Source organism: Ictalurus furcatus, chromosome 4 (assembly GCF_023375685.1).
Source record: "Ictalurus furcatus strain D&B chromosome 4, Billie_1.0, whole genome shotgun sequence".
NCBI classification, from domain to species: domain Eukaryota; kingdom Metazoa; phylum Chordata; class Actinopteri; order Siluriformes; family Ictaluridae; genus Ictalurus; species Ictalurus furcatus.
In genome coordinates this window covers 8,275,628-8,299,884 of record NC_071258.1, presented here as the reverse complement: position 1 = coordinate 8,299,884, position 24,257 = coordinate 8,275,628, and the positions used below count along the sequence as shown (strand labels likewise).

At 41.1% G+C, this 24,257-nt stretch overlaps 1 protein-coding gene across 3 annotated transcripts in view; it reads right to left on the bottom strand.

Moving 5' to 3' along the window:
• Window positions 1-687: 687 nt before the first annotated feature.
• Window positions 688-24,257, bottom strand: part of hipk2 (homeodomain interacting protein kinase 2) — a 98,785-nt gene continuing 75,215 nt past the window's right edge. For 2 of the 3 annotated variants that reach the window (XM_053622796.1, XM_053622799.1), the window contains exons 6-15: window positions 21,024-21,208; window positions 19,589-19,751; window positions 14,674-14,896; window positions 13,489-13,610; window positions 10,923-11,053; window positions 7,876-8,055; window positions 7,434-7,784; window positions 7,064-7,311; window positions 6,734-6,894; window positions 688-6,512 (exon numbers count right to left, since the gene is read on the bottom strand). In XM_053622796.1, coding sequence (XP_053478771.1) covers window positions 6,048-6,512; window positions 6,734-6,894; window positions 7,064-7,311; window positions 7,434-7,784; window positions 7,876-8,055; window positions 10,923-11,053; window positions 13,489-13,610; window positions 14,674-14,896; window positions 19,589-19,751; window positions 21,024-21,208 — 2,229 coding nt within the window. In that variant the 3' untranslated portion in view covers window positions 688-6,047. The remainder of the gene's footprint in view (window positions 6,513-6,733; window positions 6,895-7,063; window positions 7,312-7,433; window positions 7,785-7,875; window positions 8,056-10,922; window positions 11,054-13,488; window positions 13,611-14,673; window positions 14,897-19,588; window positions 19,752-21,023; window positions 21,209-24,257) is intronic. The other variant, XM_053622798.1, reaches the window with a different exon arrangement.

Sequence of the window (24,257 nt, the reverse complement as noted above, 5' to 3'; positions counted from 1 at the left end):
GTGTGACTTTACCTACAGTGAAACATACAGTTGTTATTCCAATCTCTGCGGAAACAGTGTTCAGTCCAGGAATCAGTCCAATCTGAGAAATTGGAGAAATGTAATTTCTCAATCTTTATGTTATGTTATGTAAATGTCAGTCTTTAGTTATGTTGATTTCCAGGTGAATGAAGTGTTATAGTGTTTGTCTGCTATCTAGCAGTAAGGATAATTAAATGAATGAAAAGTAGTATTTATAATAACTTATTGACCTCAAGCGACATATAAAACTGCTGCAGGCGTAGTTTGCCCCTCTTTCATCTGCTACTAAAACATGAATGTGTTAAAACATTACTCATTGGTCGCACTTACAGCTTAGTCTTTTGTTGTTTAACAGAGTAATGAGCAAGCATGTAACATGCAGCAGCCATCTAACAGCATGGTGAGAATTGAGTGACTGGAACTAAATGCGGTGTAAATTCCTATATCAGCGTGTTTCGAAGTGTTATATTCCTTAAAAAGTTGAGACATGTATATATGAGAATGCTTTGATTAATGAAGTCACAAATTATGGTCTGCTCTTGGTAATAACACATGTATTAAGCTAACTAAATTACCCATGAACATTGTCCAACTGTTATAAAACACAAAAAGCAGATAAGAGACATAAAACTAAAGCAAATAAATAAATAAAAATTATCATGAGATGAGGAGATTAATGCTGTGACAGTTTAATGTAAATCCAAGACAAAGTGTGATTACATTTCTACACATATACAATATGCATATGTGAGCATACAAATTCTCATTAATAACTCGATTCACCTTGGAGACCGAAAAAATGATCAAAAGTAACAGTGAATAACAAGCTATAACATAGTTCACCACAATGCGAGCCCCTTCTCACCCTACAGTTAGTAAATAGAACAATTAAAATAACTATATTCTTCTATAACCCAGATGTTTGTTAAAATCCTCCATAAATTTACACTGCTATCGTTAGTTGTCGAAGCCTAATAAAAACTCGCTCAATTTTTCTACAACGAAAATTAAGAGAAGCACACAACATCTTTAATGGTAACACAAGCGCTTAGTTAGCAAGTACTCGACTTTTTGGAGTTAAATCGTTCTTCTTCTTATCATTATTATATTCATTTTTAACATTCTATAAAGCCAGTAAAATATCCATTCTCATAACATACTTAATAATATTAGTCTAAGGTACAGGGTACACATAGCGCTACGTTAACAGATTGAAATAATGAGACTTCACACTTCTTCAAATCCCCAATAAAGAAAGCTAAATAAACAAAAGAAGACGTTAACAAAGAAACATACTTGAAAATACTGCAGCACACAATAGCTTTGACAACAACTAATAAGATACACCATTGAGAAACCCTACAGCAATAGACACACACAAAAAAAAAAAGACACCAAAAAATCAGGGTCAGGGTCCGATGCTTTCTTAGGTCTTGAGATATTATAGAAAAATATTTAGTTTACATTTGACTTGTTTCTTGTTGCTGTGCAAGTAGAAAAAAGTTCATGTCATACATGGCTGCACAAATGGCTACAGTGCATCACAGCTACATAATGGATTACTGTGGTGATGAATTGTCGTTTTGTCAGGTTGGATCCGACAGATTTGTGTTTGATCAAGTGTGTCTGCAGCACCGTCTGCACGGAGAATAGGATATACTGTAGCTAGTACACCTTTACCTTTACATTAGTGAAGTAATACAAGACCCTTTTAGAGCTGTTTAGATAGTCAGGTTTAAGTCCACGATGGTTTTACCTGACTGATAATCTGACCAAGGTTACAAATTAAACTCCATACTTAGACCTCTGCCAGGGGTTAAATATCATTAACTGGTTTTTATTTAGATTTTTTTTGGTTCTAAAAAGTATTGAGAATGGCCATTTCTATATTTTGGCCTCTTAGCCGTAGATTAACGACTCCATTAAACCTGTGACCATTCTGTTTTAACCCACGCCATGAAAAAAAAAAAAAACACCACAAACACCACATTTTCAAACACTTAACAAAAGGGCTTTAAGTTTGTTGAAGTGCTGTCACTGTGTCACCAAAACAGCTCCGATGTTTTATCAGCTCCGATGTTGCGCAACAGTGTGTGCTTCAGAAAGCGTTCTTATACTGATTTAGATTATTTAGGGTAATAAACAACATTCTCTCTTGTCAGGAAATTAAAACGCTTCATAGAGTTACCTAGGAGGACATCTGGCGCTGGAAATGTCTTTTAAACTGAAGGAGACCATAAGACTGTTACAGATTGGATTACCATGGATAAAAACAACGCAAAAAAAAAAAAAAAAAAGTTTTACGAAAAAAATAATTAATTAAATACAAGAATTTTGACCATTGCTTAAAGCTTTGAGTTCATAGTTTGGAAGGCAGTGTTTGGACATGTGGATGAATTTCCAGGAGGTGATCGTGTAAAGAAAATCATAGTTAAAAAGACTTTTTGTTTGAAATTTTGAAATTGTTACATCACATATAAAAGGTGTTTAGTTTTCAGACATAGCAAATTTTGGTAACAGTAAGGTCACTGGATCTGTACTGCAACCTGTATCAAAAAAAAAAAAAAAAATTGCAGTTACTACTTTGTAGAGCTAACAGGGCTTTACAGCTCATCTCATTCAGTTTAAATGTGATAGGCTAAACAAAATGAAATAAAAAAAAACAAACGAGACATTACTTTGAATAACACATTTTTGTGGATGTTAATGGTAATCAAGTTGCTCTAGTGAGACATATTGCATCCTTTTTTTTTTAAAGAAAATTTACATTTACAGTAAAAAGATGGCACTGTTTATATCAACTAATAGTTATAGTTATAGTTATATCTCTCTCTATATATAGAGATAGATAGATAGAGAGATAGATATGAGATGTTTAGTCTCACATTGTACATTCATTTTGTGCTAGTGACCGTTACTGATATTTTATTCAGGTCACTATGGAGTACTGCTTTATTTTTGTTAATCGATTCACATACTCACTTCATCACATTAGTAAAGCTGAAGAACTTGTAACTAAAATGTATAAGATGAGTAAGTGGCCTTACTTTCTTATACCTGTAGAAATCAAATGATTTGTACAATGGGATTCAAACAAAAGCACTGAGCAGCTTGTGACAGCATGCACAGTTAGCTTACTTGTGATTTTGAACAAATTATGTATAATTATTGTATATGCTGTGGTCTCGAATATTTCTAATATTGATCTGATTGTTCTTTCTCTGTCCGTCATCTCCGTTACTTCGATGGACAATTCTCTGCATCATCAACACACTGAATTTCTTTGGTGGGAAGAATGACAACGAGTCCCCGTGTGGTCAGACGGGCCAGTCTACATGAGGTAAGACAGAACCGGAGACTATAGACGGTGCAGTGAGACAGGACAAGGCTTTCTAATATGGAATGTTAGATGTATTTCTAATAACACAGGAACCTCTCCGTCTCAGTGTCCTGGGGCCAGTGAGCTCGTATGGCGCTTAAACAAGCTGAATACAACTTAAAAATCAATAGACGTCCTGACATCCTACATCATTCAGATCCGAATGAACAAAAGATCAGATAAGCTGATGAATGAAAAATGAAAGGTATCACAACCAAAATCAACACTGTTGACTACTAGATGCCCCTAAGAATACTTATCATTATTACAACACCAAATACAAATAAAAATGAGCCTAATGATAATTAAAAAATCCTTGACAATTATTCTAAATGTATCTCTAACTGACATAATATATTTGTAGTATAGCATGATAATAAAAATAAACAAAAAAATGCAAAAATAAAACCACTTCAAATGCAAGTACTATGGCATGACATGAGAGGGGAGAATCAGATGCACTCGGAAAATCACATGCATGTGCCCTCATCAAGTCAAATCACCTAATCATTGGCGAAAACACAAGCTGACACTAATTCAAGCAGCAAAAAGAAGAAGAAGAAAAAAAAACCCAAAACAAAAACAAAACGTTGGCCCACAATTTCCTCCCCATATCAGCTATCCTTTTTCTTTTAAAGGAAGATCTAGCACATGTTCTTCCTTTAATTAAGACAAAGCGGGGCAACGAATTTCTGCAACTCTTTCAGGTGAACACTCCCTACTGTGACTGGCTTCAGTTCATGCTGAGAACCACAGCCTTCAAAGCACACAAAAAAACCAGCACGGATCTTCCCAAACAACCCTTTGGATCAGAAGGTAGTGTGTTTTCATGCAGTGCCTCTAGTAAGCGCAGATTCCTCCAGGTCCTACCGACATGCTCAAAGCCAACATGCTATTCTCATTAAGATGTGGAATTTAGTCTCCCTCTCTCCTCCCTACAATTCCCATCCGAAATCCATCCAGTGCCATCTTTTAGCACCTTAATCGGTCCTGTCCCTACCTCAACCTGCTCGCTCACCCTCACAGGTTTACTGTTTCAACATCATTTCTGCACCAGGCTCACCGGGGCTGTTCAATCCTGTTCGCTCTGCAAACACTCCTGCTCTTCTGACCTCCCTCCAGAAAGCCCTCCCCGATGTGCTGCAACTGGACATCATTAGCAGATAATATACTTTGACCTTAACCTCAGTTTTATGACTATTACTCAAACGTATTAGCACAGGTTTTCAAATGAATCACATGTAGTGCTTCAGTTCCAACAATTCACATCAATCTGCTGTTATAACAAAACAAACACAAAGCTCAGTGCCACTGAATAGGTTCCTAAGACACACAGCTACGCTATACAGTAAACATACTATACATAATTATAGTAACAAAATGTTACTAATCTTTACCGAATGACAACTTTGGTTCATTACTCCAAGGAAGTATCTTGGTCTAAATGTTAAATAAGCTCATGCATGCTAAACAAGAAGCACTGTTGTACGAAATGGTGTTGTGTATAATAACCTAGCTAATTACATTTAGGACTAAGCTTACACCTGGAAGTTAAGAACAAAACATCTCAGACAAAGATGTCCAACCTAGAAGCCAACGGTCAAACTAGTTTCTGTTGGTTCTAAAAGGTTTTCCAGCCAAGTAAACTGTTGTAATATGTGTAAGGCACTACAAGGGAACAATGATAGACCTAAGACGGTGGAGGAATGTTGTGCAGAGGAAGGTGTACCACGCACATGGCCAACAGCAGCACACACGTGCACAGACTATTTATGTTATACATGCTTATGTTATTACAACAACGTTGTGCAATCACATTTAAAGAGGAGGAACAAACAAATTCTATTGGCATCAGAAAGGTTCTTCATAAAATAAGCAGGTGAAGTTTGCTACATTCTAAAAGGGGGGGGCTAGCTAGCTAAATGTCCTACTGTATGACAAAAGTATTTTCTTTTCTAAATGTGAACACAAACAGAGAAAAAAAAAATCTATAAATACACTAGAAAGTCTTTTGTCTTTTTTTTTTTCCTCATATTTCCAGAAGACTCTTCCAGCTGTTGTTAGGAGAGGACGGCGGGGTACGTGCAGCACCCATCACCGTAAGTGATTCGGAAATGTTTAAGACAGTTCAAGGCCATCGTTATTTTTTTTTCTTTGTAGAGCAGCAGGTATCCGTATTTCACCTTATATAACGTTCTCATCCACCACTTGACCTCAGCTCAACAGTCAGTGGAAAAAAAAAAAAGGAACCAAAAAACAAACAAACGAGCTAATAAAACTCTCCCAAAATGCCAACAGACGTGACCATGCTGTAAAAGAAATTAAATGTAAAAATATATGATTTCCATATTGAAAATAATGAAAGAACCAAAAGAAACAGAACTGGCCCTTTTTATTTAAAAAAAAAAAAAAAAGAAAAAAAAAGGAAACCAAATTCATATGCAAAGAAAACTCCTTTCAAACTCATCCCTTCACTCCCATAGTACTCTTTCTTTCTCCATCAGCGTCTTCATTGTCTTCAAGTTTAAGCGTGACGGGGACAGGGAAAGGGTTCGGGGCCGTTAAGCTTGGGCATGTCTCACTGACTCTGTCTTTAGTGGGGAGAGGATGGGAAGCAGCGTTGGACTCGGCTCCAGTGTTTTCGGGTCTAGAGATACGGGTATTGGTTCATCTTGGTGGGGCTCAAGGGATATCCAGTGTAGACAGTGGAGGCGGGTGAAGCGCTGATGTATGTTTGATGGGCAAACTGGGGCTGGTACTGGCCATGGTGCAGCGTGGGGGATGGCAGAACGCGGTGGCCCATGCTGACAGGTACCTGGTGCACGATGCTTGGCGGGTAGCCAGCGTGTTGGACTGCATGGTGAGCTGAACCTTGTGATGCCACCAGATGTGCCACAGTACCTGTGGATCCCAGGGCAGCGGGGGTGGTGTACGTGTAAAGGTGAGGTTGGCCAGATAAGTGAGGGGCAGCTAGGTGGGGGTGCACATTAGCGCTGTGGGAGGGACTGTTGTGGTGAAAGGAATAGGGAGCTTGGGCAGCCATTGTTGGTGCGATATAGGCTTGCTGTCTCCTGTGGCCTCCATTTCTCTCTACCGCCATGTGCTGCTGAGCCTGCAAAAGAGGATATAACGTTATTCATCTTGTTTTGCACGGTATCATCACGCTATTTTTTTATTAACACGCTATTTGCCCCGGGGTTCATGTTTTGTTTGTGGTTTGATACTTTACACCACTGTGCATATCCATACGGCTGTCTAGCGACAAACACGACTACACATCCATACATCAAATGCAAACCAGAAAGCTTAACCATATACACATACACTCCACACCTGGCTGAGATTGAGCGGCTGCTGCTGGAAAGGGTGTGGCCCGGAACGTTGCTGCCGATATGCTCCGCCTACGGGAACACCCCCTGATGAGTGATTGTTGGCTGACAGGCCTCCATTGGAGGATTTATACTTGTAGGCAGGATTCTGGTGGTTCATTGTGTCTGTAGTGATCAAAGATATATTTCCAGTGTCAGAGATATTTATTAATTCATGTAGACTTCATTAATGTGCATACATCTGGCTATGGATGCCACAGACAACCCTGAACTATATAGAGCTCATGTTAACTTTTTGTAATGGTAGACTTATTGAGAAAAGTCTCCGTCTCACCAGGCACAAGTCGATCACACTCGCTCAGGCTCTCGCTGGTCTGGCTCTTCAGGGGAGGGATGATGATGGTTCGGGGATTTCCGTTGTTGTAGTTGTCCAGCACTGTGCCCTTAGATTCATAGTTGTTAGCGTTGGGGCCGTTGGTTCGGGAGCCGACAGCATAGGGGCTGTTATTGCTGGAGTCAGAATCTGGGGAGTCGTGGACAGTGACACAGCTGATGACGTTCTTCCGCTGCTTGGATGATGTGCTGTGAGGAGATGAGTGCAACACAGGTAGGAAAATCATCAGCGTCTGTGTAATCTAATTGTTATTTTAAAAAAACAAAACACAAGAAATTGCATTATACATCAAAAAAATATCCCTGCTGACCTGGTGTTACTGGGCTGCTTGTGCTCATCCTCCTCGTCTGTGTCGCTGCTGATGGTGATGATGCTGACAGCTGGACTCGGGGTGTCGGGGATGATGATGGTCTGTCGAGGTGGGTTGTGTTGGTTGTGTTGCGGGTGTTGGTTGTGTGGTCCGTGGTGCTCTCGCGTTGTGCTGGAGGCCTGCTCTTCTCCCCACCCTCCTCCTCCTCCACAGGCCTCAGCCGGGACGCAGGGAGCAGAGTGGCCGTTTTGTACCACAGCGCAGCGTGGCGGTGTGTTCTCCTTCACACGCTTCGAGCGCTGAGGGGATAACACCGCCTGGGATGAGGACACCTCATAGGTGGACACATTCCTAAAACAGGAAGGCACATAAACGTGTCAGGGAATCAACTCTTCATTCCATCCATGTCATAAAAACCCAAACATGATAGTTAATTACTGACCTGTTGCTCATCTGCTGTGGCTTACTCTTTTTGGAGGATGAGCTGTTGTTTGACGGCTGCCTCATTACATGAGCCACGCCCACGTTCAAAGGTTGCTGGGAAGGCAGGGACACGTGACCGGCAAGCAAGGCTGGCTGTTGCATGATGGGATTGTAATGGCTGCCATGGGGATGGGAATTCCTGGGGAAAAAAAACAAAAAAACAAGAGCAGCTTTTAGACTATACAACCTTTTATACTCATAGGTTTTCAGAAAGCAAATGCCAGCGTGGAATGACGAAAGCTTGTCTTTTTCACTTCATTTTCAGTCCTTTTCTTAAATCCAAATCCACATCAGAGATAAATATTATTCTAAAGTCTCCAAAAAAAGGATAAGGCCCTGTTTTAATAAAGATATGTAAATCTATTCAAATGGAAATAAATCAAGCAACACTCCACAATGATCCACATGACACGACAGTGCTACCGATCATGACCTAATTCAGTACGATGTTTGTCCAGTAGACGGCAGCAGTGTCTGTGTTGGACACAGAGCAGACTGACAGCAGAGGGATGGCTCTCACAGGAGAGATCTCTGACTCTGCAGTGCGAGTGCGACACTCCTGCAGACGGGCTCACCGAGGACAATAGAGCCGTCAGGGCTGGGCTGAAGGCTCGCATCTCCACTTCTCACGACATCAGCAAACCCAAATGAGCCTCAGCCTGCTGCCTACACAGCAATGTGAGCCAGCTCAAATCTTTCCCCTTATAGTTAACTTAGTGACCCAAGCTGCCCCACGAAACACTCAACATTTAACATTTAACATCTCTATTAGTACTGAATGCAATATGATGTTCTTTTGACGAGCAGGATTTTAAAATAAAACTGTGCTTCATTTTACATGCATAATTCATGAGCAAACCTAGCTGGTAGGCTGAGTACACAGCTTCCTGCCTCGTTCAACTTGCTCATTCATCAAAGTCAAATAGCCATGCAATATAACACTTTACCCCTGTGTTTTAATGGTGCAAATGAGTATCAATATGCTCAGTAATGGGGTATAGTGATGTGTCCATTCTTTTGATGTATACATATTAGTAGGGGTGTAATTAATGGTAAAAATGGTAAATGGTCTGCACTTATATAGTGCTTTTTTTAAGCTTAGGTTAGCTTTACACCGTGTCTCATCCACACATTTACACACATACACCAATGGCTGCAGAGCTGCCATGCAAGGTGCTAGCTTGCCATCGGGAGCAACTTGGGGTTCAGTGTCTTGCCCAAGGACACTTTGGCGTGTGGAGACACATGGGCCGGGAATCGAACCGCCAACCCTACGATTAGTGGGCAACCCGCTCTACCCCCTGAGCCACAAAGTGGTTGTGAAGTTGTAGCCCCAACTACACTCACTACATCTTAATAACTACACTCAGTACATCTTCACTGCCTCATCATGACATGGCTTAACCACACGTTTCCCTTCCATTCTAAATGTTTCCATGTTCTGCGTGTTTCCTTTCTAAATGGAGCAGCACAACTTGAAACGTAAAAACATTGTTTCAGGCTGTTTTCAAAAGGACATACTTCAAAAGCACCTCTTGCCACTGATTATAATAAGAACAACATGACGGATGTCTTGTAGCACTGAATGGCAATGCATGGAAATGATGCTCAATTGTCTGTTCAAAGAATTTGGACCATGTGTCAGCATATAGGAGACGGTCTGGGTGCAGCTTCAGTCATACATGATGTAGAGCAAGATGGAGGAGGAAATAGCTGTGGTTGTCAGCTCACATTAGAAACTGCCCAATTCAAGTTTCCACATCTTACAGCAAGCACAAGACACACACATTTGACCTAATAGTGCTTATGAAATCTTCATCTGCTCAGCTCACTTGTTGTAAAAGCATCTGCCAGATATGTAAATGTATTATAGAGCTGCGCTATGACTTTCTGATTTAATTGTATGTGTGTGTGTGTGTGTGTGTGTGTGTGTGTGTGTGTGTGTGCACGCTAGGGCGTAACACAATGACACTATCTGTATCTGTATCAGTTTAGTGTTGACATCTTTTTGTATTCGTATCTGTATTCAGATTTGAACCCAAAGTGGGTGTGGCCTAAAACAGAAGTATTTTTTTTTTTAGTAGTTGATTTAGTTTTGTTTTGTTTTTAGCCCTACCACTATGTCCCCAGAAACACTGGGAAAACAAAACCCAGAAGTAGAAACCTGCCAGCAGTGTTTGTGAATTTTGGCCATGACAGTTAGTTCCACTCAAGTTCATAACTGGTCTAAACTAGAGGTGTGCATGGGACTGATTTTTAAATCCTAAATAATAAAGCTATTCTGTTTTGTTTGTACCTGCCCACAATCTGTTCTATCGCATTTAGTTCCCAAAAATGTAAACAAACTAGTAGCCTAATTTAAAGCACCACAACCGTGATCAGGCAGTTGCTATGTAAATGTACTGTGCAGCAATGCACAAGCTTCACATATGACTGCTCATGCAAAATTTTTTTTGTTGTATCCCAATGCACACTTCTAGCCATGTGAACCTTAATCATATCTGTATTTAGGACGGTTTATCTGTTGTATGATGTATTCGCATTTGGTTTCCTAGTGTGTACTTACATGTAGGCCTTTTTACTGTTTTTACTGTTTCATTGCCTTTAAACTAGGTTTAAATTAAATGCTAAATTTACTCAATATTATGCACTAATATTAAGCACAATGGCATAAATATTGTTTTTGAATATCAGTATATACGCGCTTGCATCCGTTTGTTTTCAGACCGAATCCTAGCCGACTATCCCAGATAGCAGTGACACCAAATGAATACAAATAGCTGCAGGATAAACTGACATTTTTATTTACAGATATTATGTCTATGCAACTTGAACCACATTTTCTGTTTTCAATTCTCATTTTCAGTATACAGTAACAAACCTTGATCTCTGCCCAGAAACAAATCAGCAATGCGTGTCAACTGAATTTCTTGCGGATGCCAAAATCGCTCTTGTGAAAGCTGCCTTGTTGTGTGTAAATGAGTAAGGGGACACAGGTGGTCTTACCTCCAGTTGGTCAGGGGCTGAGAGGTGCTCATAGAGTCCGGGATGACTGTGGTGTGCTGTACAGAGGTGTGGGTGAGCTGTTGCCATGCTGGGGGCAGCAAGATCTGCTGGGTACCAGAGGGCCACGCCTGCTGCAAGACAAGGACAGAACAAAAGAATAAGGGGCGTTGGGTTCATAGTTTGAAGTTTGCACTGCGGGTGTTTGCACAAGAGTGTAAGACTCCCGACTAAACAGGTCCTTAAGAACACCCACAGGTTTAGAATGAGGAGAAAAGGACAAAGCTATTTGCAGCTGTGACCGTTAGCAACTGTGCCAAACTGTGCCAAAGAACTACCAAACGGGTCAAACATCCCCTTTAGGCAAGGCGACTATGCAGGAAGGAGCATCAAAACTATGTTCTCTTCTTTCTCTAAATTACAGTTGCAATACATTTATATCAAGAAATATAATACACAACGTCAAGCAGACCAGCGCATCTCATTTATCTATTGTCACTGTCCTCTAGAAACGCTCGAAACGATTCAACACGCAGAAATGAAACAACTTTGGCAAAAAGCCACTGTTGAATAACAAAAAGCTTTTGTCACTTTCATTTTAACATTGGTGTTTTTCATCCTTTCCTTGGCACCGATATCTTAAGAGATTCATAATGCACCTTGAAAAACCAAGCGTGGCCTTGACTCCTATCTCAAAAAAGATAAGACCTCGCCTTAATAAAGATATGTAGCATCTCCTAGGCAGTGCGCTGATGGCTTTGACGTTTTCCAAATCAGCTCAGGATTTAATTAAATTCAGGAGCCCCCCATTCAGCAGCTTTGTGAGGAGCTGCTTTGTATGACTGGCATGGAGTGCACAGAGTGCCAGGCGTAATTTGCCCAGAGACGTGGCTAGCAGAGGAGTGTCTGCAGCTCTAATGGCTTAATGCAGCTCTACTGATTAGCAGTTTAATGTACAACTAATGAATTGTTGCTTTAATACCATTCGCACATCTAGTTAACGGTTCCATCAGTATAGGCTGTAGTGTTTGGGTCACACAAAGGAGGCCTAACCACAAACGGCAGGGGTCTATTATGTTTAAGCTTAGAGACAGTCCAAACAACGCCTTCGGGGGGGAAAAAAAAGGTTCAGTTATGTTTGGCCATGTCTTTAGTGGAACATGGCTTCCCGTTTTGCTGGAATATTCTTAAAGCTGTTTGCTGGATGGCTAAAATTACCAGGATATTTACAGTCACCTTCATCTTTTGCCTGCTGTTGCTGTGGACTGCAATCTTTTTTTCCCAAATGTTGGGATTAGAGGAGAGGAACACGAAGGGCGGTCATTAGTCGAGTTGAAAAATTGATCTCAAAGATTCAAGCTGTGAAACATAAAAGTGCGTAAAACTAGAACATGTCCTTTTTCACGTACTTTGGTGATGTTTAACCGGAACACTTCAAGTCAGCACTTGGTATTGTTTTAGCTGACATGAAAAACTGAAAGCACTATTAACCTACCTATATGCAGTGCGCATACTCAACTTCCTTTAAGGACTTTATTCTCAACAGATAGCAGATTATTTCTTTCTTTTGCAGCCACATGGTCACAAATATTTATGTCTACACTAGACATTATGTCCCTGCAGCCCTTTTCCTACATTCTGGGCACTTTCAGTTCTCTCATGCTGGCCTGGGGTGTGTAATCAGCTCGTCTGCCCTGGAACCGTAACCCAGATAAGGGCTCTTTTCCATGCATAGCCATCTTCTGCACAACCCCCATTCTGACATGGCGCCCAGTCTCTCTCGCTTGGTGAAGGCCCTTTGTCACCCCTAGAGGCTCTGAATGCTCTCCCTCCCTTATTGTTCCTGCATTTTCTGCATTCCTGATCCAGATAAAGGCCTAGGCAGCCTTCTGGGACTAGCCTCATCCCTCTTCACACACACTTGAAAGACACGAGGGCTCTCAGACCTTCAGGCAAACAAGCATAGAGCGAGAAAGGAACCAGGTTTTCTCGCACAAACAAGGAACATTATGGATATCATCACGTTAAAAACTGCTACGAAATGACGTGTCTCTATTCCATAAAACAAGTAACTAAGGTCTGATTTAAACTGGATGGAAAGTATCAAACTTCCACCAGCTAGTCAAGAAGTTCAAGCCAAACATCATCAATCCAACGCAGGTCCTGCCTTATGGCCCCTGAAGCTAAAAAACCCGCCAGCGTCCATAGATCTTTCTGAGAGCCGGCCTCTGTCATGCTCGTCAGACCATGACTGGCTTTCACTCCAGGGAAAAAAAAACACAAGTGCTGAGTTTCAGTGGAGACAAAAAGCCCAGCCTGGTAACAGGCTCTGGGACCAGCTCCTGTGACACACACACACACACACAAGCAATTATAATATATGACCAAATGAGAAAGACTTTGTCAGAGGAGGTGAATTATAGTTCATTAAAACAAAATGGGTCATGCTAATTGCTCTTTTCCAAAGCCACATTCTTCTGTAGCAGTGCATTCAGGAGACACAGAGAGGTATAATTAGTTTAGCATGCATGGTTCTTCACTGCCATGGTGAAGGAGGAAGTGTTTGTACCTGTGTGAGAAGGCCAGGTTGGATCTGCAGGGGTTGACCGCCGGGGGCCTGAGTCACTATGGGAACAGCATTCTCCATCCGTACGGAGTAGCCGCTGTGCTTGGAGGGGGATGCCTGCAACCCTGAGGACACACCATAGGCACCACAGCTCTTATCATCTGCATTTCTAGTTCTATTTCTAACACATGACTGACATTTACATGCACCAAGTGATCATAGGAAATTCAGATCAATCAACCGAATAACTGGACTACCATTAAGACCTCAGTGCTTAGACATCAAGATTTCAAGGTTCACTACTAGACATTCACTGGCTACTTTATTAGGAACACTTGCTCAGTCAGGCAATTATCCAATCAACAGAAGACCAGATCAGACTGACTCTCAGGCCTCGGTGCAGCATCTCTATGGACTCGGGAACACTTGCTCAGTCAGGCAATTATCCAATCAACAGAAGACCAGATCAGATTCACCTAAACCTAAACTTTTTCCAGTCTTCAACTGTCTAGTTTCAGTGAGCTTGTGCCCACTGTAGCCTTAGAGTCCTGTCCATGGCTTACACGAATGGAATCTGATGTGGTCTTGTGAGCTGCTGGTGAGCTGCTGCGTCGGGATTGGTAGCCCTTTCCGCTTCAAGGTGCTTTGTGTTGAGGTTTTCCACTCACCATGGTTATAAAGACTGGTTATTTGAGTTACTATAGTTTCTGTGGTAACTAGAACCAGTCTAGCCATCAACAAGACATTTCCACCTGCAGAACCGTCAGTCACTGGATGTCTTTTGCTTTTCACACCATTCTGTTTAAACTCTATGGGCTATGGAGATCAGCCCTTTCTGAAACACTCAAACCAGCCCGTCTGGCACTACAACTGAGTGACTGAGATCACATATTGCTTGATGTGAACATGAACAGGTCTTGAGCTGTATCTGCATGATACGTGTATCTGTATGATTTTATGCATTGTGCTGCCACCACACATTGGCTGATTGGATAATTGCATGAATGAGCAGGTGTAAAGATAAAAATTTAGTCGGTGAGTGTGTATTTAATTAATGCACATTGTTAAATATCTAGTATTCTCTCCAGTAATAGAAGTGTTTTAAAACTCATCAATCCCTTTGCAAATCGTAGTATAGACATGTTCAAAGACAACCCAAGACTCCATGTGCAGGAATAGTGCTCTCACCTTGGAAGGTGGGTGGGCAAACAATGAGCGCCTGCTGGAAGGGGTCAGGCCGAGCGGCACAGAGCTGAGTGGCACCAGGCTGCAGGGGCATGGTCCTGGGTGCCACGGCAGCCATGGGTGCTGCAGGAGGCTGGTAGAGTGCAGATTGGTAGTTTAGTATGGAGACATCGGGATTGGCAAGGGAAAGGGTGGCACTGGTGGAGGAGGGAGCCAGGTTGGTGGCCTAAAGGAACCGATGGAGTCAACAAACAAACAAAGACAAACAAAAGCATAAGGAGTGGGTGTGGGAGGGGACGGAGTGGAGAGACATTCAGGGAGATGGGAAAAAAATGATAAAATCATAACAGATAAAAATGCACAGATTATAGAGTAGGTGTCTAAAGGGTCATCAGCAGTGAAAGATGTTTAAGGGATGTTTTTGTCTCAAAAATGATAAAAATGGCTTTTAAGAAAACTGCAATCGATGAGACTGAAAGCCAAAGCATCCATGCATTTTACGAGACTAAATAAGCTCGATGTACTATTCTACACAGATTTAAAGATTAAAAATTTTAAGACTGCAAAAAAAAAAAAACCCAAATCCATCCTTTTAATACTTCATATTTGAAGTCATTAATAATCCCTTATGTAGCGACACAAATGCTACATTTATTTGATGTGCAGCACAAGTACACAATCTGGTGTTCAATAAAACGGCTTATTGACCGCTACGCGGGGATGGGAGGGGGACGGAGGATGAGTAGGTGTCAATCACTGATCTTGTGTTACAGTTTATGCTACTCCAGCTCACTGAACTTGCTCAGTCTCATTAGCGACAGATAATAATTTCTCTCTGCACTGCACTGTGATTAAACATACCCACACACATTTATACAGCAAGAGTGAGACACCAAGCTTTTCAAATGCCTCAGCCTGGTCTTTATTCCCCTCCAGAGTGTTTTATCCTGCATGGTTCAGGAGCCTTTCACCTATTATCTTGTTATTTTTACCATCTCGGGCTGTTGCAGCGTCTGAGTTTCTTCTTAGCAGTAGGACTAAAGTGAAATACTTTCATTTAACTCTAAGTCTGGCAACGAAGACAAAAAGGAAATAAGGAAAGTAAATGCAGACTTTGTAATCCATAAGAAACCAAAAGCAAGCAGACATTTCAGGCCTGGGCAAGAGAGAATGCTTACACCATTCATGCGTTTAAATACAAATATAGTCGCTGCTGATTCAAACGCAATGCTTACAACAATCCACAGCAGACATGTGGAACAAGAAGTATCTAAAATGTCCTTGATCAACATTTCCTACTCCAAACCACAGCTTTTTAATGAAGGGTAGCTTTATTTACTTTCATTTAGTACTGAAGCAATCCTGTTTCATTTCATGCCACTGCTAGTAATTACAAGCTTTTCATTAGAGTCTGCACGGGGAAAATTCCAAGTGGCACGTTTCATTTTTCATTTTCTCTTGTTTTGTGTGGCCGATGAGCACCAGGGGAGAGAGTTAATCAATACGCCACTGTGGCATTCATCAAACAAAATAAACACTGCAGCTCGCAGCCTGCTAATACAATGTGAACCTGCCCAGCCCTTTTCGCAATCTCACACGGCACAAACCTTACCACCCAACAAGTACACGTGAGCTCTTTTTCTATATGTGCGCTTTTTATAGTGGAAATTCAACTGTAATTAACGTGGAAGAGGTTAAGTGTTTACTTTAATGTCCCAGGAAGATTGACGAAGCAATAAAAAAGGATGAGAGCTAGTTTAAGATTTTAGTCGGAAGGGCATGTGTGAACAGAAGCCAGTAAATTACAGGGAAAGGGGATGTCTCGATGAATATTCAGAGTTGGTGACTTAAGTCCAAAAGTTACATCAGTCACATCCATCCATCGCTTATCCTACACAGGCTCACAGGGAGCCTGGAGACTATCCCAGGAGACAGGCAGGGGACACCCTGGACAGGGAAATGCCTATCAGTCTGCAACTCATGTCTTTGGACTGGGGGAGGAAACCAGAGTACCCGGCGGAAACCCCCAAAGCACGGGGAGAAAATGCAAACCCCACAAGCGTAGAGCAGAAGCAGGAATCAAACCCACAAACCTGGAGCTGCGAGACAAACGTGCTAACCACTAAGCCACCGTGCCTCCTACATGAATATTTAAGTTATTTTATGCTTATTCAGACTCAGGTTATACAGCTGCTTAACTTGATTTTCTCAGTGTGCCATGCACAATATGCATATTACCTGAATATAGTTCCCACATCTGAGCTTGGCAGATTTTTCTATAGTAGAAGCATCTGAGATACGGTTTTTCAATAGCATCTCGATAAAAAAAAAAAAAAAACAACCTTCTGTGAAATTTGAAGCGACAATATGAGTAAGGAATAGTGTCATGTCTATCTATTTAATATTGGCCTCGAATGCCATTCCAGTGGCATTTTTGAGTGTATTTACAGTCTGTAGTTATGTCTGAGGTCTGAATATCACTGCACGCAATTTTGGTATTAAATCCTCATTATGTGTGTGTAACTCTGAATATGGCCCTACATTCCTATGACACCTTGGGAGGTGTAGGTTAAAACGTTAGCATAACAAAGTGACAACAAAAGGAAAAGACTGAAGATCATGTGGAAGAAAATGTCTGGATATTGGAGCAATTTAGAAATAAAGGCAACGTTCTTCATTTGTGTCACGGACAATATTATTTATCGGGTGCATGACTATGTTTGTAGACGTATCCAATCACCAGCAGACTCTGAACATATTACATAAGTAATGAGAAGACGCAGGTGATCAACACGTCCAAGATCTCTTTAATAATATAAACTGGACTCGAGTTTGGTCTCTGCTTCAAAAATTCCTCCTTACAAAATAAGGTTAGGGAAATTTCATACCAAATAATTCCTAGAGTCTACTCTACCAATCAGTTTCTATTCAAACTCACAAGTGATAATGAAATAAAATGCTTTTTTTGTGAAAATTCCACTGAAACGATTTCCCATCTGTTTTGGTGCTGCCAATATACCCAGAGTTTTTAGGAAGGTATAGAAGGTTTTATTTTCGACAATATTAAAAAAAATTCTTATCCTACAATCATGTGATTATTACATTAAGGATCATTACTCAAATTATGATGGTTTCATTATCAATTTTATTTTATTTTTATGTAAATTTCATAATCACAATGTAAACAGAGTAAAAAGGGTTTGAGAAGGAGGTAAAAATGGGTATAGATGTATTGTCAAAATCCAAAAACAGGAAAGCTCATCGTTTAACATTTTCATATAAAAAGTATGCTTAATGGTCCTTTTGTACCCTCACATGTATATTTCTCTATTATACAATTATATAATGATATCTTATGTACCCTTATATGTATATCTTTCCATAGTACAATTATATAATATATAACTGATGGTTATGTAACCTCTATTGTTTTTCTTTTTTTGTCCAATTCTTTGCTTTTATGTTGTAGTCTATGTGAGACGTTATCCAGTTGTGATATGATGATCTGTTGTATGTATTTGTTGATTTATTTAACAACAAAAAAAAAAACATGTCCAAGTGTTTGATTCATAAATACAACTAAATACAAGTAGTATAGAATAGATGGTATTTGTTACATGTCAACTTTTATCTATCTGGCCTGTGACTACACAAACCTGTGGTCTCTTTTGTCTGTTAAAATTAGAGGTGTGGCTTATTAGTTAATTATTCATTATTATAAATAATACAGTATATCATTTATTGTCACTATCTACACTTTACCTGGCTGCTACAACAATAACTGCTATGTCCATATTTGGTATGAAGCTAATTTGCTGAATACTCAGTCATAGCATGTTATGTTTACATTGATACCATGTTTAAATTATATTGGTACTCCTTGGCACCTATCTTCTGCACTACCTGTTATATCAGACACTTCCACACTAAAACTGTGTACTGGTCAGCGCTACACTGTCACTTACTGTACCTGGTGTCCTGTTTTAGTAGGTACTGTACTGTCCTGTGTTTTTAGCACACGTCTGCACGTGTACTTTATGTAGAATGTTTGTAGATCTTATTTAGTTCTGTGTCTCATGTGGTTAGTGTGTTGTTTCATGTAGCACCATGGTCCTAGAGGAACGTTGTTTCATTTCACTGTGTACTATACCAACTGTATATGGTTGAAATGACAATAAAGCCACTTGAACTTGAAATTGAACTTGAACCAGATATTTGCCTTGCTGTTTTCTTATTATTTCTTGCCGCACATCTAAAATAAATAAATAAATAAACAAACAACTAGTCCACCGACGTATCCTAGGGTTTTGTTGGTAAAATCTATTTGTTTGTTGTTGTTGTTGTTGTTGTTGTTGTTGTTTTCTCACTGCTTGCTACGATTTTCTTATTAGCAGTTCTGGTACCTCTGCAAACCAGCCGATAATGTCTTTTATTCTGAGTGTAAAAACTCGATTAGTGCATGGTTAAGAGAAACTGAGCACTGTAGAATAGCAGAACAGCATTGATCAGATGGATAGAGAAGGAGGAAATCATTTAGCAGGATGTAAGAACTTAAAAAACAGATTTAGGCCTGATCTTAAGTCAGCAGTTTGGCCGACCATGTAACCCGTATGGCTGGAGAGAAGGAAAATGCAAGAAAAGCAGGAAGTATAGACTGTGACGTATTTGTTTAGCACATTGTGACACAGGACCTCAGGACAAGACTTGCACACATACACACACACACACACACACACACACACACACACACCTCAATCAGCATAAACCTGTGGGGGTTTGGAGAAGTTCTCTGCATTGCTTCACCGTAAATGAGTCAATGTGTGTGATTCAATAACTGCACTTTAGGAGGCAAAAGGGAAGGAAAGGACGAAAGGGTATGCATGTTGGTGCGCATGTGTGTGTGTGTGTAGACACTGACCTGACTGTGCACAGTGTTGAGCTGGTTATTAAAGGTCATGGTGAGGTTGGTGGAAGTGCTGGGGGCTACGTGTGTGATGAACGGGGTCTTGCTCTGGTTGACTGCGTCGTACATGTTCACGCGACGCTTACAGATCTCCATGTTCTGGAAGCAGGATTTGACACTACAAAAAAAAAAAAAAAAAAATCATTGAAAAATGAAAGTGGCATTAATGTTATAGCTGTACACTGTCATGTTCCAGTGTCCCCGATCATCTCTTTAGATTTTCTAGAAATGTATGAAGTGACAGTTCGAATCAGTTTGTTTCATATATCCGAAGACAGGTGTGTAATTATAAACCCATTTTAAAACACCGTGTTACTGTCAGGTCAAAATGACCAAACTAGGTCTGCACAATATGTTGATTTGTCAAGCTTTATTACAATCCCAGACTTTGCAGTAGAGAAATCAGAGAAGCCTGAAGTATGCTAATGAACACTCTAAGGGTGCTTTCATATCTATTAGTGCATTTGGCAAGTTTGAATCAGAGACAAATTGCTGTTTGGTTTGGTTTTATTCACACGATACATAACTAAATGAATCAAAAAACAAACAAACAAAAAACATTTTGAGGGCTTTATAGGGTAAAAACATACTTTCTGGTGTTGGTCAGTTTCCACACAACTAACACAAGACACATGAATCCAACCAAATGCACTTTTCAAACTGCGATGTTCATGTAGTGTCACAGGGCAGCATAACACACTCGGTGGACCCTGCTATCCGCACTCTTCCTCATACATGAGCTCATAGACGCCCATGATTGGCTAGTGTCACTCTGATTGACAGGGTTAAGAAAGTATGTCATCCTTCCCAACCTAACCCTAACCCTAGGGTACGACCAATTTTGCCCTTGATCTCCCGGCCTCAGTTGGGAATTGAACTCGCGATCACCCGGACGATAGGGCGGGTCGCGCCACATGAAAATCTAATTTCTACTCTGTCCTTTAGCTCAGTTTTTGCATCATGGGTCAATTTAGCAGCTGGAAAATACAGCAAAAATGCTGCCTGCAACCCAAAACATGTGACATGTTTGATTCATTTCCTGTTTGACTCAGAGTCAAATCACTTTCTCACTGCAATAGAACCACGCTAGAGTTCGTCTGGAACTGGTCCGAGATCACCTTGCTCAGTTGGCTGATCTCAGGTTCCAGATACGGTCTCTGTGGCTGTGACTACACTCATCATGCAGTCATAACCTAATCATAATCTCTGTCAATTAGATATGATTTTTAAAAATCAAGCACTTTAAGCACACTGAGCCAAAGTTTCATTTTGGGGTAAAAAATCCCATCTCCGGAATGATGGATGATCGTTTCACCCTGAACAGACTCTAAAGTGCTCGGAGTAATATGTGTGTATGTGTGGCTGTGTACAGCCGCAGTCTGATGCTCACTGTGTGCTGTGGGGGAAGTCCAGCAGGTGAGCCATAGTAACAAATGGATGGTTCAGCGTCTCAATGGGCGTGATCCTTTTATCTGCGTCGATGGTTAGCATCTTGGTCAGCAGGTCGATGAACTCTCTCCGGTCTGCCTTCTCTGCCAGCATGTCACTGCCCTCCAGCTCTGTGCTCACATTCACCTGCACGTGAAGGCGCACAAAGAACCGAGTTTAATCCGCATGTCAATGCCTGGCTCACAACCAGGTGTTTAAGATAAAGTAAGCCACAGGTGTTCTAGTCCAACATGAATTCCTTGGTCACTGCTCTGTGTTAAAGTACCTAGAACTTACTGCTAAGAATTTGCTTTTTAAAGGCATACAGTAAATATATGCATATATGTCAAAAAGCCGATACTGTGAACGTTGGCTTTCCACCAAAGTTTTCACTTGTTTTTTTGTTTAAAAAAAAAAGAGATGCAGGAATTTGACCCATGGGAGCAAAACCCAAAGATACATAATCAACATGTCACCAGGTCTTAGTAAGAATATTGGTAACCTTGCACCTCTGTGATATTTCCAAATATTTGCATTCTTATTAACGGCTCGTCACAGAGACACTTTGGAATGTGCCTGGCGCCAAAGCAAAGATCTTAATCAGCCTAAAGGGTTCAAAGTCAAAACAGATACATAATTCTGCTAATTAAAAACATTGTACACAGGACAGTTTAATGACACTTAGGTCAAAATCATGCATGGACTACATAATCAGTCATTTACAATGAGCAAGTTTTGGAACACTATTTTATTATGCATTGAAGAATGCCTTGTAGGGTGTGTGTGTGTATGTGTGTGTGCGTGTGTGTGTGTGTATCTTGGTGGTGACCAACCTGAGAATTTTGACCTTGTGGAGACATAGGCTGGTCCCCATGAGGAAAACTGTAGCTTTTATTTTTAAATTAAAAAAACAAAAACAAATAAAAGAGCCAAAATGTTTTCTTCTGGTTGCCGAGGTTGAGCTTAGGGCTAGATTTAGGTGTAGGTATAGTATAAATTTCCTACATTAATAATTCTGTGACTGGAAGGCCCTCATAAGGACAGTACAATAAACTAACGTGTGTGTACTGTATATGTGTGTGTGTGTGTGTGTGTGTGTGTGTGTGAGAGAGAGAGAGAGAGAGAGAGAGAGAGAAAGAGTGAATTAAAAAGCTGCACATCAGAACGCTGTTGAAGTGTAGTGCCTGGTTCGAGCTGAGATGAAGGAGAAGACTAGTTCAGTGGGAATCTCTTAGATAGAGATAACAGGCACATTTTTTAAATAAAGCAGAGCGATCTATCTGCAGCCCCACCCCCCTGAGGCTATCTGACAAACTGCCGGTCACGGACGCAAATCTGATTCCCTTTCCCCTTTTTTTCATGCAAGCCCCCCCCCCCCCCCAATCAATCTGCTGCATGATAAAGGAATAATCTTCAACACACACTGAAAAATAATCAGGCTGTCCGCTGCTGGGAAATGGAATGACTTTAGGAGCATACACGCACGCACACACGCACATGGATGTGAAAATATGGCAGTGCAATAGACATATTTCAAAGTGTAAAAATACAGTGTAATCAACAGCCAGCCCTGTGAGTACATTGTCCCCTGGAATAGTCAATCACGTCTGTCAGTTAACGCTCGGCCGACACCGTTTGCGTCCTTCGTCTACAAACGTCCTGAGATGTAGAAAAACCTACGTGGTGTAATCTTTCCATGCTCTTCCATTCACTCCTCGGCTTTTGGGCACTCACGATGACATCACCACTCTGAATACTACATGCAACAACTCGTATAAAAAGTCATTGATTTGTACACAAAGCGAAACATTACTGTGCACCTTGTAAATGTTTGTAGGCCTGGAGCATTATGATCAACATTCTCAGACCAGATGTGTCTCACACACAGTATCTCAGTATTTCCTGTCATTCTCTGGATGGAGAGCAGGCTGAGCGGTTCAACTTCCTGGGCAATCATCCCAGCATTTAGACCTTCTGCAATCATCCATAATACAAACCAAGCACACAGCCCAAACAGCTCACTGCTCATTTATTCTGAGCAGAGCCTGAATCACCCTGGAACCTCAACTTCTGGGTTTTAATGAAAGCTTGGGCTTTGACTCTGTCTGTCTGTCTAACTGGAGATCTCATCACACATTGTGTAGAGCAGTACTAGAGATGTCCAGGCTTCAGCATATTCACTGACTCAGTGTAATGCAAATAAGAGTTACATTACATTAACCCTTATACCCTTATCCAGAGCGACTTACAGAAGGCTCTATTGATAAACACATCCTAATTCTAGTACACATAAGGCACAGTCTGAAAATACCATTAGGCTAAATACCCTGTTAGAGAGAAGTTACCACAATGAGCTAATACAGCAATAAAAACAGTACAAGTCCCTCCATCCATCCATTTTCTGTACCACTTATCCTACACAGGGTCATGGGGAGCCTGGAGCCTATCCCAGGGAACTTGGGGAACAAGACAGGGGACACCCTGGGCAGGGTGCCAACCCATCGCAGGTCACAATCGCACACACACTACAGACAATTTAGAGATGCCAATCAGCCTACAATGCATGTGTTTGGACTGGGGGACGAAACCGGAGTACCTGGAGGAAACTCCAGAAGCACGGGGAGAACATGCAAACTCTGTTCACACAAGCTGAAGGCAGGAACCGAAACCCCAACCTTGAAGGTGCAAGGCAAACGTGCTAACCACTAAGCCACCGTGCCCCCAACAGTACAAGTTAATTTTTCAAAAATTAATATTACTTTAGTTGTTTGTTTGTTTATTATTTATTCATATTTAATTATAGTTCTATTTATTTATTTGTTTGTTTGTTATTGCATTGTTATGGGGGGCACAGTGACATAGTGGGTAGCATTTTTGCCTCGCACCTCCAGGGTTGGGGGTTCGAATCCCACTTCTTCCCTGTGTGGAGTTTGCATGTTCTCCCAGGGCTTCCTCCAGGTACCCTGGTTTCCTCCCCCAGTCCAAAGACATGATTTGTAGGCTGATTGGCATTTCCAAATTGTCCATAGTGTGTTCATATGTGTGAATATGTGTGTATGTGTGTGTGTGCTTGTGCCCTATGATGGGTTGGCACCCCATCCAGAGTATCCCCTGCCTTTTGCCCCGAGGTCCCTGGGATAGGCTCCAGGCTCCCCAACAACCCTGTGTAGGATAAGTAGAATGGATTGGTGGATGG